General features: G+C 50.9%; 8 protein-coding genes across 8 annotated transcripts; 5 read left to right on the top strand and 3 right to left on the bottom strand.

The window, feature by feature from the left end:
* Positions 1-51: 51 nt before the first annotated feature.
* Positions 52-704, top strand: BO83DRAFT_134341 (uncharacterized protein). The gene has a single exon (XM_025526125.1). The coding sequence runs from the start codon at positions 241-243 to the stop codon at positions 646-648; it is 408 nt and encodes a 135-aa protein (XP_025392345.1). The 5' UTR covers positions 52-240; the 3' UTR covers positions 649-704.
* A 420-nt stretch (positions 705-1,124) lies between these two features.
* Positions 1,125-2,394, top strand: BO83DRAFT_375093 (uncharacterized protein). The gene has a single exon (XM_025530374.1). It carries the CDS (start codon positions 1,285-1,287, stop codon positions 2,017-2,019), a length of 735 nt encoding a protein of 244 aa, XP_025392346.1. The 5' UTR covers positions 1,125-1,284; the 3' UTR covers positions 2,020-2,394.
* Positions 2,315-4,393, bottom strand: BO83DRAFT_375094 (AATF family protein). The gene is made up of 3 exons (XM_025530375.1): positions 4,283-4,393; positions 4,093-4,198; positions 2,315-4,008 (listed from the first exon to the last, which is right to left on the bottom strand). Exons 1-3 carry the CDS (start codon positions 4,338-4,340, stop codon positions 2,478-2,480), a joined length of 1,695 nt encoding a protein of 564 aa, XP_025392347.1. The 5' UTR covers positions 4,341-4,393; the 3' UTR covers positions 2,315-2,477.
* A 230-nt stretch (positions 4,394-4,623) lies between these two features.
* Positions 4,624-5,883, top strand: BO83DRAFT_405531 (Mrp/NBP35 family ATP-binding protein; the record flags this gene model as incomplete). The annotated part of the gene is made up of 5 exons (XM_025533809.1): positions 4,624-4,690; positions 4,745-4,880; positions 4,944-5,063; positions 5,137-5,783; positions 5,845-5,883. Exons 1-5 carry the CDS (start codon positions 4,634-4,636, stop codon positions 5,881-5,883), a joined length of 999 nt encoding a protein of 332 aa, XP_025392348.1. The 5' UTR covers positions 4,624-4,633.
* Positions 5,884-6,118: 235 nt separating this feature from the next.
* BO83DRAFT_434302 (lipase/esterase family protein) lies at positions 6,119-9,118 on the bottom strand (the record flags this gene model as incomplete). Its single annotated transcript, XM_025535783.1, has 5 exons — positions 6,119-8,159; positions 8,204-8,305; positions 8,371-8,406; positions 8,458-8,939; positions 9,005-9,118. The coding sequence occupies 5 exons, from the start codon at positions 9,116-9,118 to the stop codon at positions 6,119-6,121; spliced, it is 2,775 nt and encodes a 924-aa protein (XP_025392349.1).
* Positions 9,119-10,166: 1,048 nt separating this feature from the next.
* On the bottom strand, positions 10,167-11,293 carry BO83DRAFT_385284 (uncharacterized protein; the record flags this gene model as incomplete). The annotated part of the gene is made up of 3 exons (XM_025532614.1): positions 10,167-10,589; positions 10,646-10,943; positions 11,004-11,293. The coding sequence occupies 3 exons, from the start codon at positions 11,291-11,293 to the stop codon at positions 10,167-10,169; spliced, it is 1,011 nt and encodes a 336-aa protein (XP_025392350.1).
* A 576-nt stretch (positions 11,294-11,869) lies between these two features.
* Positions 11,870-13,262, top strand: BO83DRAFT_414210 (uncharacterized protein). The gene is made up of 3 exons (XM_025534548.1): positions 11,870-12,002; positions 12,050-12,327; positions 12,405-13,262. Exons 1-3 carry the CDS (start codon positions 11,968-11,970, stop codon positions 13,094-13,096), a joined length of 1,005 nt encoding a protein of 334 aa, XP_025392351.1. The 5' UTR covers positions 11,870-11,967; the 3' UTR covers positions 13,097-13,262.
* A 413-nt stretch (positions 13,263-13,675) lies between these two features.
* On the top strand, positions 13,676-14,682 carry BO83DRAFT_454652 (uncharacterized protein; the record flags this gene model as incomplete). Its single annotated transcript, XM_025536985.1, has 2 exons — positions 13,676-14,080; positions 14,158-14,682. 2 exons carry the CDS (start codon positions 13,676-13,678, stop codon positions 14,680-14,682), a joined length of 930 nt encoding a protein of 309 aa, XP_025392352.1.
* Positions 14,683-14,978: the final 296 nt, after the last annotated feature.

The following is a 14,978-nucleotide window of genomic DNA, read 5'->3' on the forward strand; positions in this document are numbered from 1 at the left end:
CTATTGCCCTTGTGCTGAGCCCAATCAACTGTGGATCTCGGCCAGGCAGCAGTCGCCCGCATTGCCCCAGTGATGAGTCTAGCCACGCTGGGATCCTCGCCAGGGTAATCGATGCAGAAACGTTAGCAGTGCGTCTCTGTGCTGGACTCTCGCTTTTTCTATCAGCTCTTATTCGTCCGGGCATATGCACCGGTGGACTAGCACCATCTGATCAAGTGGCTAAAAGCTTAAAAGGACGATATGACCGCCGGGTTCTGTGACGCATGCCGATTGGCAGATAATGGCCGTAGATATAACTGGCGCTCACGCCTGCTGGGCTGTAGACGTCACATTGGGCATGATTCTACTGCACCAACACATGCGACAACCAGTCGATGCAGTTTCGCGGACCAGTCGAATCTAGCCCCAACCTTGAGACTTGAGCTGAATCCTATCGGGCACCTCACAATCGGGCCTCATTGTAGCGGTGTAGACATGACACAAATGGCAACGGATCTTGAAATCGCGAACCTAAATGGCACATCGTGCACGCCGGACACCCTGCATATGGGTTCGCCTATCACGCGGCGCCATTCCCATGCATGCTGCAGAGACTATCGCGCCACGGAGATTGCCGGCTCCGATAGGGTCCAAGTAGAAGCAACATGAAGCCTGGACCGAAAGTTCGAGGCAAATTTCAGTATTTCCAGAAGACTTATGGTAGTTGATCGGATGAGTATTATCGGGAGCCCGAAAACGTCCATTTCCACCGTAACAAGCCAAGCGAAGCCCTAATCCGGGTGGATAACAACGCGTATTCGACGTGGAGCCAGGCGGAAATGCAACCATGGAAGCCGGAATTGAGAGCATCGCATCCGCCTCCGTTTTCATCATTCAGGAGTGCGTTCAAGAGCACTAGCTCCTTCCAGTTCCGCCTGATCGGCTGGGCCAAAATCAATAGTCAGAAGTGAGAGGTGCCAGGGGAGGCACGTGAAGTGGTTGATCATCCATTTGCCTGCCTCGGTTCCGAGTCACGGCTCCGCATATTCACTTGTTGGATGCAAAATGCGACTAGTTAGTTCCCTCCATACCCCTGAAGGTCATTTGCACATCCTCTTCTCCCTTTTCCCCGTCTTTTTCGGCCACTGCTAAAACTACTAAAGAAACTCTATTCCCGCGCTCCCGGTCCAATGGACTGTCACTTCCCCCGCATCTTGCAGAGTGCTAATGCCATTCCTTCTCTCCTGCTGCTGCCAACAATAACATCTCTCTATCTATCTACTACTTAAGCCATTGATCGAATCAATGCCTGACAACAACTCTACCTCCTCTTGGCCAGTAATAGGCTGCCACCCCTTCTCATCCTTCCGGTCCCTTTTCACCTCTGCCGGTAAAATGGATAAGCCTTGTACTACTCCGACTAGTCCTTCGGAGCCTCTACTACCCAACACCAACAACAATACTCCTACTACTATCACTACCCACCAACCATACTCACCATCACAACCCCAACAACAACCAGACCTATTCGCATCCGAAATATCCAAACCACTCCTCCACTCACCACCACTATCCGAACCAGAAACACCCACCGAAAAAGAAACCGCCTCATTCATCTGGGAAGACATCAACTCCCCAGCCGAGTACTACCTAGCCGACAAATCAACATCAACACCACCCTCACCACCCCCAACCTACACATACTCCCAACAAGACCACCAACAACAACAATCATCACCACAAGACAAAGAAAGCGATCCAACCATGATCGACACAACCACCAGATCCATCCCTGTCTCCTCCCTCCCAGGCTACAACGACGTCAGCGGCGCCGTCATCGTCGACTACGACGGCTTCCCGCATTTCCTTTCCCCCCAGGAAGAAGAAGAACGGAAAATGAAGCTCCAGCGTGCTGTACAGGAGAAAATGCTCGGTTTGCCGAGACAGACCAGCTTCGAGTGGGAAAGACCCCTGTCTGCTGGGTCGGCTGCCGGGTGGTTGCCGAGGTATTCGCCTGCGAAGAGGGGAGCGCAGCGGTGATACCTACTGAACCACTGCGGCTTTTATTTTATTGCTGATTTAAAGGTTGGGCTCTGTGCTGGGTGTTGGTCTGTCTGTTGATGGATTGAGATGCATACGTGCCGACCTGCTGCTTTGCGCTCGATAGGGGAGTTCGTGGATGAGGATATATCCGAGGGTGTGGATACTCACTACCTTACCTATTGCCCGGCAGCAAAGCATTACGATTAATGAATTATGACCGATACGACCATCCCCAAGAGGGAGAGGAACAGAGGCCAGACAAATGTCGGGGTAGTCGAACCAAACTGTGACTTTTGTTGTTGTTGTTGTGTTGTGTTGTTGTGTACCAATTCCACATACCATACATAGTAATCAATCCAAGCTATATACACTCCACACTTTTCCCCCACTGAACTACCTCTTGAATAAGAAAGCAACCGAATACTATACACCCCAAGTAAGCAATCAGGATCTACTTAGCTCCTAAACAACCGCAATCCACCCTCCTCTCTATCCTCCTCACTCTCCTCCGCACCACTCTCTTCATCCCCACTCTCCTCCCTCAACAACCCACTGGCCGTCTTACCCAACAACGACGCAAAGAACTCCTCGCGCGCATGCTTCGTCCAACTACCACGATCCTCCGGCGCCATGAAATTCTGCAACTTCTCATGAACATCGAACCGCATCTTGCGACCCTTCGACGCCCGCGTATCCACATCCCGCTTGACCTTGTCCTTCCGCATCCCCGTCACAGGGTGGATTGCTGCTCCGCCGCGCGTCGGCAGTTGTATGTGCAGGGTATCGAGGCCGTTGGTGATCGCATCGGAGGAGGCCATGCGCTGCTCAACGAGGTCGCGGAGTAGGGATTGGTAGAAGACGGTGTCGTCGTAGATGGGGGTAGTGGCTGCTGCGCCTTCGGCGGCAGTGGTAGTGGTGGTGTCTTGACGGGCGCGCTTAGCAGCACGGGAATGGTCGCCTGTCTCGGTCGCGACCTGGGCGTCCAGGACGGCGGTGATGGATTGCGCGCCCGAGCCAGATGGGTTGATGAGCTTGCCGCGGGTGTTGGCGGCTGTCGTGGCAGTCGAGCCGCGGACTTTGGCGGACCATTTGTCGAGGATAGTGCGGCGGTGGGTGGTCGCGGCGGATTCGAGATCGGTCATGCGTGTCCAGAGCGTCGCGGTGGGGGTGTCGGTGTCGACGCGCTTGCGCTTCTTCGGTTCCTCTGTGCTACCGTTGGTGTTGTGGGCGTCGGCGAGCGCAACGCGCAGGTCTTCGAGCGTGGACCAGAGTGCCAGAGCGGCGGATTCGGCGGAGGTGATGGCTTCTTCGGAGTCTGCGTCGGGGGAGGTGGCGGCAAGGGAGAGCTGGTTTATGGCTGTTAGGCCCTTTTGGAGCTTGATTCGGGTGTTGAGGAGGGCGTCGAAGGTCGCGCGTTGTTGCTTCACGGCTTTGCCTTTCGCGGCGTCGGCTTTGGCCGCTTGGGAGATGCTCGCCGCGATGGTCTTTTGGTCGGTTGCCATCAGGCGCCGGAGTTCGTCGCGGTCATTGGTGGGTTTGCGCGATTTGGAGTCGGAGTCGGATTCTGATTCTGATTCTTCCTCTTCTTCGTCATCATCTTCATCCTCCTCGTCTTCGTCGGAGGGCATCTCGTCCTCGTCGAACGATCCTTCGCTGCCTTCAAGGTCGTCCGACTCATCGGTGTCCATGTCGTCCAGCTCGACTTGCTTCTTTCCCTTCTTTACGGACTTGGACGGGCGCTGCTCCTCCTCCTCGCTCTCGGAGATGTCCTCGTCATCCTCGTCGCTACCAAGTTCCAGATCCTCATCTTCATCCTCGTCCTCGTCCTCCTCCTCCTCGTCATCATCTTCATCTTCATCCTCATCACCCGACCGCGCCGCAAACGGATCATCATCACTATCAGCCTCCAACGCCGCGCGACTCACTTTCGACCCAGCATACTGTTTTCCGAGGGTGATGGGGTCCTGCTTGCGAAGCTTCGCTTTTCTGCAATGATACAATAATTAGAACACGCCCCATGAACACTAGACACCAACCCATAAACAAAACGAGAAATGACGAAAAACCTACCCAACAGCCTGATAATGCTCCCTCCCCGCATTCTCATCCTTACCACCAGCAGCACCCTCCTCATCACTATCCTGGTTTCCGCGATCAAGATCCTCAGGGTCGTAGTCTAAAAAACATCACCATAGTCAGAACATAGTTCCCCCCAACAACATCAACATCACCATCAACAGGATTAGAATTAGTGAATTACCTCTCGGAGTCAAATCCTCCAACTCCGCCATCTGTTCCGCCAGAGATTTCGGAGCCATGGCTGTGAATGCTTTTGGTTCAAGGAGAAACAAAGCAGAGTGATGCAAATAACTTAGAGCGCAGAAACTCAAGACCGCAGACTAGTTTCCCTTTGCAACTTTTTTTTTTCTGCCCGAGATTTCGGAATGCGGTGTCGGGATTACATACCATATTGGGAAACGGTTAGGTGGAATGGGGTGGGTTTTGCCGGCGGTGAGATTTATTCTGGCAGTATTAGCTTCCATCATTTAATCATAGTAGACGGGCTTCAACTACTAGTGACATTACTTGCAATTGATCATACTCGTTCACCATGTTGGGGAAGAGATTGTTCTCCACATTTCGGAGCTTACAACATGAAAATCCCCTGGTATTTCTCATCTCCTCCGAGACATCAGAAGATTAGTACTAATGAGGTATTCAGGGCCTCCCTCGCTCCGGCACGCCGCCGTCCCTCCGAAGTCGTCGCGGGCTGCCCGAGAAGCGCAAGATCCGCGATGTGAAGAAGGCTGTTGCTGTGTCTTCGGCGAAGGGTGGGGTGGGGAAGTCGACGATAGCGGGTATGCCTTTATACCACTTTGTTCAATTAGACATATATTAACATGGCTACAATCTATCAATAGTCAACCTTGCTCTCGCCTTCGCCCGCCGCGGCATCCGCACCGGCATCCTCGATACCGATATCTTCGGCCCATCCATTCCCACTCTGTTGAACCTATCCGGCGAGCCTAGATTAGACGATAGTGCGTTATCCCACCTACACCTTCCCATTCCCAGGGAATCCTCAACTAATGAATAACTCGGTTGGAATGACAGAAAACTGCCTCCTCCCTCTAACCAACTACGGACTCAAATCCATGTCAATGGGCTACCTCCTCCCCAGCACCCAAGCACCTCCGACCACCGACCCGACCGAACGGCCCCCCATGGACCCAACCCCCATCTCGTGGCGCGGTCTAATGGTCACAAAAGCAATGCACCAACTCCTCCACTCCGTTTCCTGGGGTCCGTTGGACGTGCTCTTCCTTGACCTTCCCCCCGGCACCGGCGACGTGCAGCTCACCATCAACCAAGAGATTATCCTCGATGGAGCCGTGATCGTGACCACGCCGCAGGATATTGCGCTACGCGATGCAGTGCGTGGTATCGGCATGTTCCAGCGCATGGATGTGCCGGTGCTGGGGATGGTGAGGAATATGGCGTTCTTTGCGTGCCCGGAGTGTGGGACGCAGACGAAGATCTTTTCGCAGGGGAGGCATGTGCATGAGGGGGCGGATTGGGGGGTGGAGGCGGAGTGTAGGAGGCTGGGGATTGGGTTTCTGGGTGATGTGCCGCTGGATGCGAGGGTTTGTGAGGATGCCGATCGGGGGATGCCGAGCGTGGTTGCTGAGGAAGGGAAGGAGGGGAAGGAGGGCGTGAGAAGGAGGGCGTTTTTGGATGTTGCAGAGCAGGTGGCAAAGAAGGTGGGGATTGAGTGGTAGGTTTGTATCTTTAGGGAGGGAGAGATGAGGATTGTTTGTATAGTATGTGTGTATGATTATACCCAAAATGTGTTATGGTTAATGGTTATGTAATTGAGGTATGTACAGTCATGCAGGTATTTGAGATGGTGTATGTCTTTGCAGTATTCGACAACGGGGTATTCCAAAACAATAAACGATAGATCAGAACTATAGATAGAACAGTGGCATATACTCGCCATGACACTTGCAGAAGACGCGCCAATCGCCATGTCGCGAGACAAGAGGCAAAAGTCCAAAAGGCATATATCATCAGCACAATCCCACCGGCTAGCAACTCAATAAGCCACATACTCCTCAGCCGTCTTGAAGAACTCGCGATCCGGCATAGTGGGACGCGCGTGTTTGTCAACATCAGCACTGCCATTCACCCCTCCGGTATCACCATCCACGCCACCAGGCACTGATTCAGCATCACCTGCATCCGTGGTCGACAGCGCATCGAACGAGCGATAGGCTGAGTCGCCATCATCGCTCATCAGACCCACCACACCACCAGCGCGCAGCACAGCGCGGGTGCTGGCTTCGTCCACATTCGTGGTGGTCACCGCAAGTGACTTCTCATCGCCGATCGTGCTGCTATCTTCAGGAAGCTCGGAGGTGAATTCGCTGCGGATAGTTCCGGAGCCGGCATGAGATAGTGGCCGTTGGCGAAGTCGTGACCATACGCCATCTGATGTGGTGGGGATGGCGCCAGGTTCACGGAAGAGCGTCCTTGTGCTGGCGTTTTCGTCAAGGAGCGTCTTCCCCTCGTATTCGGGGAGTAACATGAGTCGGCTGCTGGACTTGCTGAAGGTTGTACCTTGCGGGGGAGAGGTTCCCAGCTGATCGACTGCGTCAGTTGACGCCTTGTGGGAGGTTACGCTGTCTTTTTCTGATTGGGTTGGAACAATAACGACGTTCGTAGGGTGCGAGGCAAGGGTAGCCGGTTGAGAGGACGGCCGTACACTCTCGGCTTTGGATCTGTTGGCCTCGTCCATTGACGCTCCGGCGCGTCCGGCGTCGACACTCTTCCGCTTGACCTCGCAGCCTTTCTGCTGTTCTTTAGCGATCGATCTCTCGTCTTGCTTGCTCGCAAGTCTGCTCCACATCGTCATGGGGTAACTCTTGCGTCCGGTCTTGGAGGGCAAGACGCCAGGGGCGTTGCGTCTCGCAGCAAGTGAACTGGGCGGAGGCAACTCGTCCTTGAATGTCTGAAGGCCATACGCCAATTCCTTGATCCGCTGTCGCTGAACCCGGAGCTTGTCTTTGGCGAACTTCTCGTCCCATTCCTCCTTGGCTGCCAGCCATCCACGAACAAGTTTGGGGTTGAAGGTACCGACTTGGGAGCTGGGAATCTGGAGGACGGGACACTGAGACGGTGGATCAAGCGGGTAGATATTCCCCCGTTTGTCGACTCGTTGACGGATCATGCGGTCTTTGAAGGCCGGTAATGGATCGCCTGCCCGTCCAATCGATGCGACTGCAGTGCCGTTGGCGGTACCGTTAGCAGTGTCTCCTGGTTTTTCAGATTCGCTGGATGACCCGGACTGCTGATCTTCGATTTCCACCTCCTCTTTCTGCGCACATGCCAGAGCCCAGGCCCCAAATTGAGCGATCGCCCGGTACATATACTTCGCGGGTCGTGTAAAGCTGAGGGTGGGAGCGACGTGGCAGAGGTCGTCCCAGACTTGTAGCTGAACATGGGTACCGGGGTATTTGTGAAGAATCTCGCGTGATGGATCATGCTCGTCGAGGAACTTGTCACTGGGCGGGTATGCTGTGGGGTTGGCGGCCTTATGTGCAATGTAGAACTGTTCATCTCGTAGCATTTCACCACCTCCGCTTTGAATCAGCAACGGAGGTAAACCTCCCAGTGACGGCTGGAAGACAGGGGAGACGAGAGGATGAGACAAAAGCTCGTTAGTAGTGTACATATGAATCTGATCCTTGACCTCCACGGTCTCCCCATCAAGAACCACTTTGACAGTCTCGTGCTCGATGTCGAAGGCACGTTCCGCGTTGGTCGCGCTGTTCCTACGGCTCGAATAACCCTTCGCTGCTGTTTCTTCCGCCTCGCTGTCATTCGGTATGGCCTTGAGAGCCTCACTCTGGCTGGGTGGGTGTTTTTTGAGGCCTTTCTTGAGTTCACGCAGCTCGTCCGCGTTTGGCGGGGGCCATGCAGCGGAGGGTTTATGTCTGAAGCCATAGGGAGGAATGTAGTCGCCCGGATTGTCCGCGACAATGCTCGGGAACGAATGCGTGAGGTCCACCCAAGGGGAAATTAGGATAGCACCCGCCGGCAAAGGCAGACCTTGATCGCGACAAATGACAAGCATCCTACCAGAGTCAGCGTTGCTCTTCCACCGCTACAATTTACTTACGAGAACACCATTCCTCCACCAGCCGAGTCGCCGGCGAAAATGATCTCTTTCGGATCATGATCCTCCAGCAGATACAAGTATGCGGCTAGCGAGTCTTGTAGACTGCATGGGAACGGAAATTGCGGCGCCAGACGATATTTAGCTGGAGATCAGGGATTAGCTTTTACAGTCCACGGGTCGCATCCCAGTAGATCCAGAACTCACTACATTAAGTTAGCATTGCATGCAAATGAAAGATAGCCGATAGATCTTACCGTGCAAAAACCCGACCCTTAAGCTTCCTAGCGTGCCGCTGCATCTGATAGCGATGGGTATCCAGACTAGCGAAGAAGTACGCCCCACCGTGGATATACAGCATGATCCGCTTTTGGCTCGGATGATCGCGACTGGTCTGCTTCCGCTCATTGTAATCATCCTTCATCTCGATCCACTCTCCCTTGAGGTCCTCGGCTGGTCCACGCCATTGCCACCACTCACTCCCTCCTATCCGCGCGATGCCCTTGGGGCCCAACTGTTGGTTGATGGCCTTGGCTGCTGACGAGAGGTATTCCTCCGACACAGTCACGGTTTGTAGTTTCACCCAATGGGGCGCGGGCACCTTCTGGCAGGTAAAGGCCTGGAGATCCTCGACGGGATGTTTGGAGGCATAGACAAGGAATTCACGCAGGATGCGGATGGCTTCATCGTAGGTGACGTGGACGTTGGGCTTCTGACGAAGCGATTTGCGATGGACATACTGGAGATAGAGGATCAGGGTCAATGTCAGAGTCAAGGTCCATGAACTATGACCCGAGATCAAACAAAATGGGGATAGAACAGTGAAGTGACAGCGGCAGGGCGACCCACATGCGAGATCAGGGTCTGGAGGACGGCCGGAGTGAGGGCCACACTCAGGGCAAAGGTGTTGAGTGGCATTGTACTAGTCTAGAGGGGGGAACAGTCGACCAGGACACATGGCTCGAAAAGCCAAGTATAAGAGAAGGAAATAAAATTGCAGGAGACAACAACAGTAAAGAAGGATAAAAGATGAAGATTCGGAGTGGAGGACGCGAGCGGGTCAAAAAGAATGAAGGGGGGGAAGAAAGGGGTGGGAGGTGGAACGAGCGTGCATGCAGCGAAAGAGGGAGGAGAGAGAGCGAGATTAAGAGAAAGATAAAGGAGAGGAAAGGGACAGGAACACGAAGCGATTGCCACATGTCATTGGGCACTGCATCGTCATTGCATTGATAGTCAAAGTAAGTAGAAGAAGAGAAGTGGAGAGGGTTATCCAAACTCTCTTCAAAGATCCCGACCGGTCGGCGGTGATGTCATGGGACCCCCGTCCCTGGCAGCCCCAATCAATTCAATCAATCACCGCCACTCAACTTCCTGTCGATGACTTGTTTCTTTTGCCAACGGATGTGCAGTAAAGAGCCACGCGTTGCTGCAGCAAGCCAAGTCTGCACGGTGGACTCGCTCTCTCAGCCTCAGTCTTGCCATTCTCAGCCCGCTGGCAGTGGCGCTGAGTAGAAATAAATATTATACTAGCATAGTACTAGTAGAGCAACCAGCCCCCATGAAGCTACTATGAAAGAGTCTTGAGTAGTACTTCATTGGTTTGACAAAATTATATGTTCCCAGAACAGAATATGTTACAGCCCTGGAGACAGACCAACTCAAGCATATAATCTTATTATCATATAATGTAACCGGTGATTAATTCCCACTGCATAGTAGCTACCAACTCTTCCCCTTTTGCAACAAGCTTAACAACCCTACAAAGAAGGCACCAACGGTCCATGCTATAGCCCAGTCATCGAAAACTAACCTTGCAATGGCTATGCTCAGCAAAATTAGTATTACTGTCACAAGTAGCACCATATGCTGCAAATTGCCTTCCCAATTGTCGCCGATCATCAAGCCGCGAAATTGAATCTCACCCAACTCCGGACAATGCCAAACGTTGAGTTCTCTCAGGATATCTCTATTGATTGAAGATCAGTACTTCTCGATCATAGTTGTTGACGAACGAGGGAGACCCATACTGGTGACCATGTATTAATCTCTCCCTGCTAAGGAGGTGATTGTGTGCAGCAATCTTAGCTTGAAAGAAGCACTGGGTAAGTATAGGCCGGAGACTGAGTAGCGAGAGCTCACGTTCCGCTCTGAATTTAGTCCTCTCAGGGCATTCTACATAATCCGCATAGCTCGTTACACAATCATAGAGACAAACCACGGACCCTGTAGAAATGTCATACGGACAAGGCCAATCCTGAGGCTTGTAATCCGCGATGACTTGCTCCAAATGCTTCCTTTTGGCAACCAAATCTTCACTGTTATATATACCAACATATTCAATGCCTGTCGATCGATGATCATTGGCCAGCTTCTGCCCTGCAATAGAAATCTTCGGTATTGCAATCAGAATAATCGCCTCAATTTTGATGTTTAGGAGCCACATACATCAACAATTTCCACCTTATTCACACAAAACCATGGCAAATATTTCGCCCAAACGCCTCTCTGTGCGTAAAACTCCCGGGAAATTGCTTGCCACGCGGTAACCTCATTAGTTGGGTCAGTGATCACCACCGGAACAATCCGGCAGCGCTCTTTTCTGCCCCAACAGATAAATATCACGGTGAAGTCTTCCTCAAGCATCGGCTTGAAGAAATCTGCCAACTCCTCATTCCGAATTTCATGGGGGCCACGTCGGCGGTCCCTTGCACTTTGCTCGGATCGAGTGTCCGAGCTATCTTGCCTTGGGCATTCTCAACATTAACTCCCATGCTTGATGGTGTTTCTCAAGTATGGATCATACCTTCGAACGCGCCGAATCCTACGCCCCGACGTTTGGGAAGTATTAGGCACCGAGATGCTTGCTATAGGTGGGGGAGCTTGATTGCGCCTAGTATCGGCAAAGGGAAGTAAAGATTGCCCTCGTGAGATCTTCGGAAGGCGTGCACGCATCCATGACATATCAATAATTCGGAGGTACCGCTGATTCAAATCTCCGTTGTCGGCGAGATGATATGCTGAATTGCTGGGAATGTCTTCATCATTGTATGTTGATCGAAGCAGAGCTCGACTAGGTTTGGTGATATCTTGCATTTTTACTGCGAAAAGGGTGAGTAGCAGTAAATTGAAGTATTCCCAAGACTTTGACAAGAGGTTATTGAATGCCAGAAGATACTAAGGACAATATATACACAACAATCAACCCACATCTAGTACCAGGGAGCGCTAAAGCCTCGCAGCTCCAGCTGCAAGGCTGAAATGCCGAGAGTGGATTAATTTCGCAATATTGATATGTTCAGTTGCGCAGTTGGGTTATCCCTGGTCGAGTATCAGCCTTGCAGCTTGGTAGCCTTGTCTCCAAGGGAGCCTTATAGTGGAATCCGATAACTTCGGCAGGTTTAAATTCGCCATTGGTTGGGTACGTGCGGCAACTCTCTCGTAGGGGCTATGCTAAGCAGTATACCAAATTATTTGGATAAATCCAGGCCACATCAAGGTGTCGACAAAATTGGGCATAAATATGAGGCTGCGAAAATGATGGTACAGGCGCTCAAATAGAATTAGGCTTGCCAACTGTTTTACCCCTCCTCACCCTCGTCGGCGGCAAGCACAGAAGTATGCAGCCTTGCTTTCTTTCGGAGCGGGGTAACTCCTGTGTTATAAAGGCACGTCATGCTGATAAGGGGACAAGCTAAAGCATGATTTGAACTCATGTAAACCCTCTATATACTGTCAACAGAAAATCCACGCTTTGTTCTTAGTCGAAAATGGAGCCACGACCTAAAACCTCTCAATATGCAAGGTAAACACCTCTTCTCGTCATGATGAATTTTACTAATGGAGCCGAAGGATATTCCGAAAACCACCAATCCAGGTGATTGTAGGGAGTGCTAAGGTCCCCTATTATGTCCATCCTGAAGCCCTGTCATGGTGCAAAAACTCGGCACTAAGTGCGCAAATTGAAGGGCCATGGAGGCAGCACGGAGATGAAAGTCCAATTGACTGGTCCGACTTCGATGAGCAGACAGTCGAATGCGTCTTAAGCTACCTTTATACGCAGGATTACTACGTCCCGCAGTTGGAAGTTGCTCCGGATGATAGTTGCGAAAGCAAAGATGACTGCAAAGGTAGGCCGTTGTCCGCTAAAATTCAATTTCGATGGTTCATTGTACCGGGATTGAGCCGTTCCATCTAACTGACACAGAGCCCATTGTATCTGAGTCTACGCCAGATAATCAGAAATTACCTAACAGGCCATTAACACCCTTGGGTCGGTGTCTCGAGGCTGGCCTACCTGCAAATAAAAGCCTTACTGCTGCAGGTACTTGCACCGACGAAGCAATTCAGTATTTTAACGATAGCCGTGGAGCTGAAATTCTCATTCACGCGAAAGTATATTGTTTCGCACATCGATATTGTATCCGTGAACTTGAGGTCTTTGCACTACAGCGTCTCACAAAATCTCTTCTCATCTTAGATGCAGACGAAGAGGCTGTGTTTTCGTATGTCGCAGATGCTATACGTGTTGTCTATGGTTCGACCCCGGGCGCGTACTTGCAAGATAATCCTGCTCGGAAGTTATTATCTCAGTACGTTGCGATCTATTATACTCTGTTTACTCTGTTAGGATGCGAGAGCTTTGATCGGGTTATGGCAGAGGGCGGTGATTTCGTGGTTGATTTATCGCACAAGTTGGCTAGACGACTCAGGACGACCGGACTGGGTGCCCGGTCTCTGGAGGAACAAATGGATGAGCTTCAATTAAAAGTTTCTTCATTGAAGCAAGGTCTTAATGAGCATGAAGACCAGCTTCAAAGCGCCAAGGAAGAATTTATGGAGTGGGATAGCTGGAATCGAGGGATTGGAAAGAATAAAAAGGCAAAAAGAAAGGTGTAATCAGGGATTGCTTCCACTTGATACACTACATCGTTGAGCGGACAACCTCAAACTTTTCATTCATACTACATGATGGCAATTGGCTGGAGCTGGGGTTCGTTATATACTCGGGGAAATAAGAATGGACACTCCGCTGCGTGCAGCAAAAGAGAAATAGTGGTTGTATAGCTATGGACCATACTGGTATGAAATCCGACAAGGCTGCCGATAAGGGCCTAACCTATATATTCAGGGAGTAGTGGTAACTCCAGAAGTCGATATATATAGCAGCCAAAGCCTTGACCAAAGCCTGCTGCATCAGGAGGTGGTTAGGCGTTTGGTTGCCTGGCCAAGGAAAAATGGGTGTATAGCTACTATGAGCTTACGGCAACACCTTCTCGTCTGCTCGTATCTTCTCTGGTGATACCCTCGTGTTTCTCTACTCCAACCACAACATCCGCATCCATCCGGTTGAACCTTAGTTCATGATATCAACATGACGACATTAAGCGCATCTTCATCAACTGCTCTTGCTTCATGAATTAAATGCTTTGAAACTTGTCATCAGAATAAAACCCTCAAGCTTACTATGTATTAAGCATGGAACAGCAACCTGATGTATACCTCGAGTCTCACAAACAGGTCCTCAAGTGGACCAAAGAGTTGGAATTCTTAGGCTATATCCTCTCAGAAATAGTTGATCCAAATGGCCTCGAAGAAAGAGGATATTATTGTCACCAGGCAGCGGACCTTCCGGCAATTGTCGATACTCTTGAATGTGCTTGCTCCCAGCCTGGCAGCAGGCTCCGGGGTGTATTAGGCAAACAAGCCGCAAAATATTTCTCAAACCTACTCAAGAAATCGAAGCAAATACGGAATGTCATGGCTCACCATCTTCCATTGAGTGAGGAGAGAATGTTGGCCCTGCAAGGGACAAAGCAGGAGCTTGACCAGATATTCCAGAGTGTTATAAGTCGAGCTGCATCAAGATATAACATCCAAAAGGTATATTTGATTGAGGAAATCATACTTACTATCAAGTTCAATGAAAATACTCAGGGTTACAGTCTGACTAATGTTAGGTCATTTGGTACCCCGACGACACTGAGTTCAGCGGAAGACCAAACCGTCATACTGAAACCATCGCTTTGGGCAGTGAGTCGCCACTAGACCAGCGCCATAAAATCCTTTGGTCAGAAGCAGGGCCGTCAAATAGGCCGAAAAAGAAGAAACAGAGAGAAAAGGCGACAGAAGAAAGCCGAGTGGCCCATTTGATAGCTCTGGAGGCGTCTTTAAGGCGTAAGATTGGTAAAATTCAGAAAGAAAAAGCACAGATCATGGAGGCTAAAGCTCGAAAGCTTCAAAGATTGGAGCAAACATACCGTCAAAGGTGGCAGGAGAGAATGGAAAAGATCAATCGCATTCTGCTTATGACGAAAGATGAAGAGCGAGACCTAAAAATCCAACACAGAAAGATTTTTGGCGAACCATTTGGAGCCAATTTTAGCACGGATGCACTTTTTATTCTGATTCTCCTAGCCTTGAGCTCTCCGTTGTGGCTATTCGGATTGGTTGTCCGCAAATTTGGGGTACAAATCGTGAGGTAAGGCTGATGAGAGTTCCCTATCATTGCAAGCGCGGACGACAGCATGTTCCTCGTAAGGGTAATTAATGTTCATCATAACATAAGTCTTATGAATCTTTCCAATTTCTCAATTACCTTCCACCAACTTTCACCCTGGGCTGTAAGCATCTAAGACCGCAAACGACACGGTCACCCGACACCTTGAGATCGGAACTAGCTTCGCCTCATAATGATATCCTGCAAACAGCGCGCACACCATTAGAAAGTAGCAACTATGTTTGTGGACTAACATCATAGTAATTAGCCGAGAAACTATGA

This window comes from Aspergillus eucalypticola, assembly GCF_003184535.1.
Source record: "Aspergillus eucalypticola CBS 122712 chromosome Unknown BO83scaffold_3, whole genome shotgun sequence".
NCBI lineage: Eukaryota > Fungi > Ascomycota > Eurotiomycetes > Eurotiales > Aspergillaceae > Aspergillus > Aspergillus eucalypticola.

Bases quoted from the DNA above. Each gene is read 5' to 3' on its own strand.
- BO83DRAFT_414210 (XM_025534548.1), top strand. From the start codon at position 11,968: ATGGAGCCACGACCTAAAACCTCTCAATATGCAAG. The intron at 12,003-12,049 runs GTAAACACCTCT...ATGGAGCCGAAG, and splicing joins AAAACCTCTCAATATGCAAG to GATATTCCGAAAACCACCAA. The intron at 12,328-12,404 runs GTAGGCCGTTGT...TAACTGACACAG, and splicing joins AAGCAAAGATGACTGCAAAG to AGCCCATTGTATCTGAGTCT.
- BO83DRAFT_375093 (XM_025530374.1), top strand. From the start codon at position 1,285: ATGCCTGACAACAACTCTACCTCCTCTTGGCCAGTAATAGGCTGCCAC.
- BO83DRAFT_134341 (XM_025526125.1), top strand. From the start codon at position 241: ATGACCGCCGGGTTCTGTGACGCATGCCGATTGGCAGATAATGGCCGT.
- BO83DRAFT_375094 (XM_025530375.1), bottom strand. From the start codon at position 4,340: ATGGCTCCGAAATCTCTGGCGGAACAGATGGCGGAGTTGGAGGATTTG. The intron at 4,199-4,282 runs GTAATTCACTAA...GATGTTTTTTAG, and splicing joins GGAGGATTTGACTCCGAGAG to ACTACGACCCTGAGGATCTT. The intron at 4,009-4,092 runs GTAGGTTTTTCG...GTATCATTGCAG, and splicing joins GAGCATTATCAGGCTGTTGG to AAAAGCGAAGCTTCGCAAGC.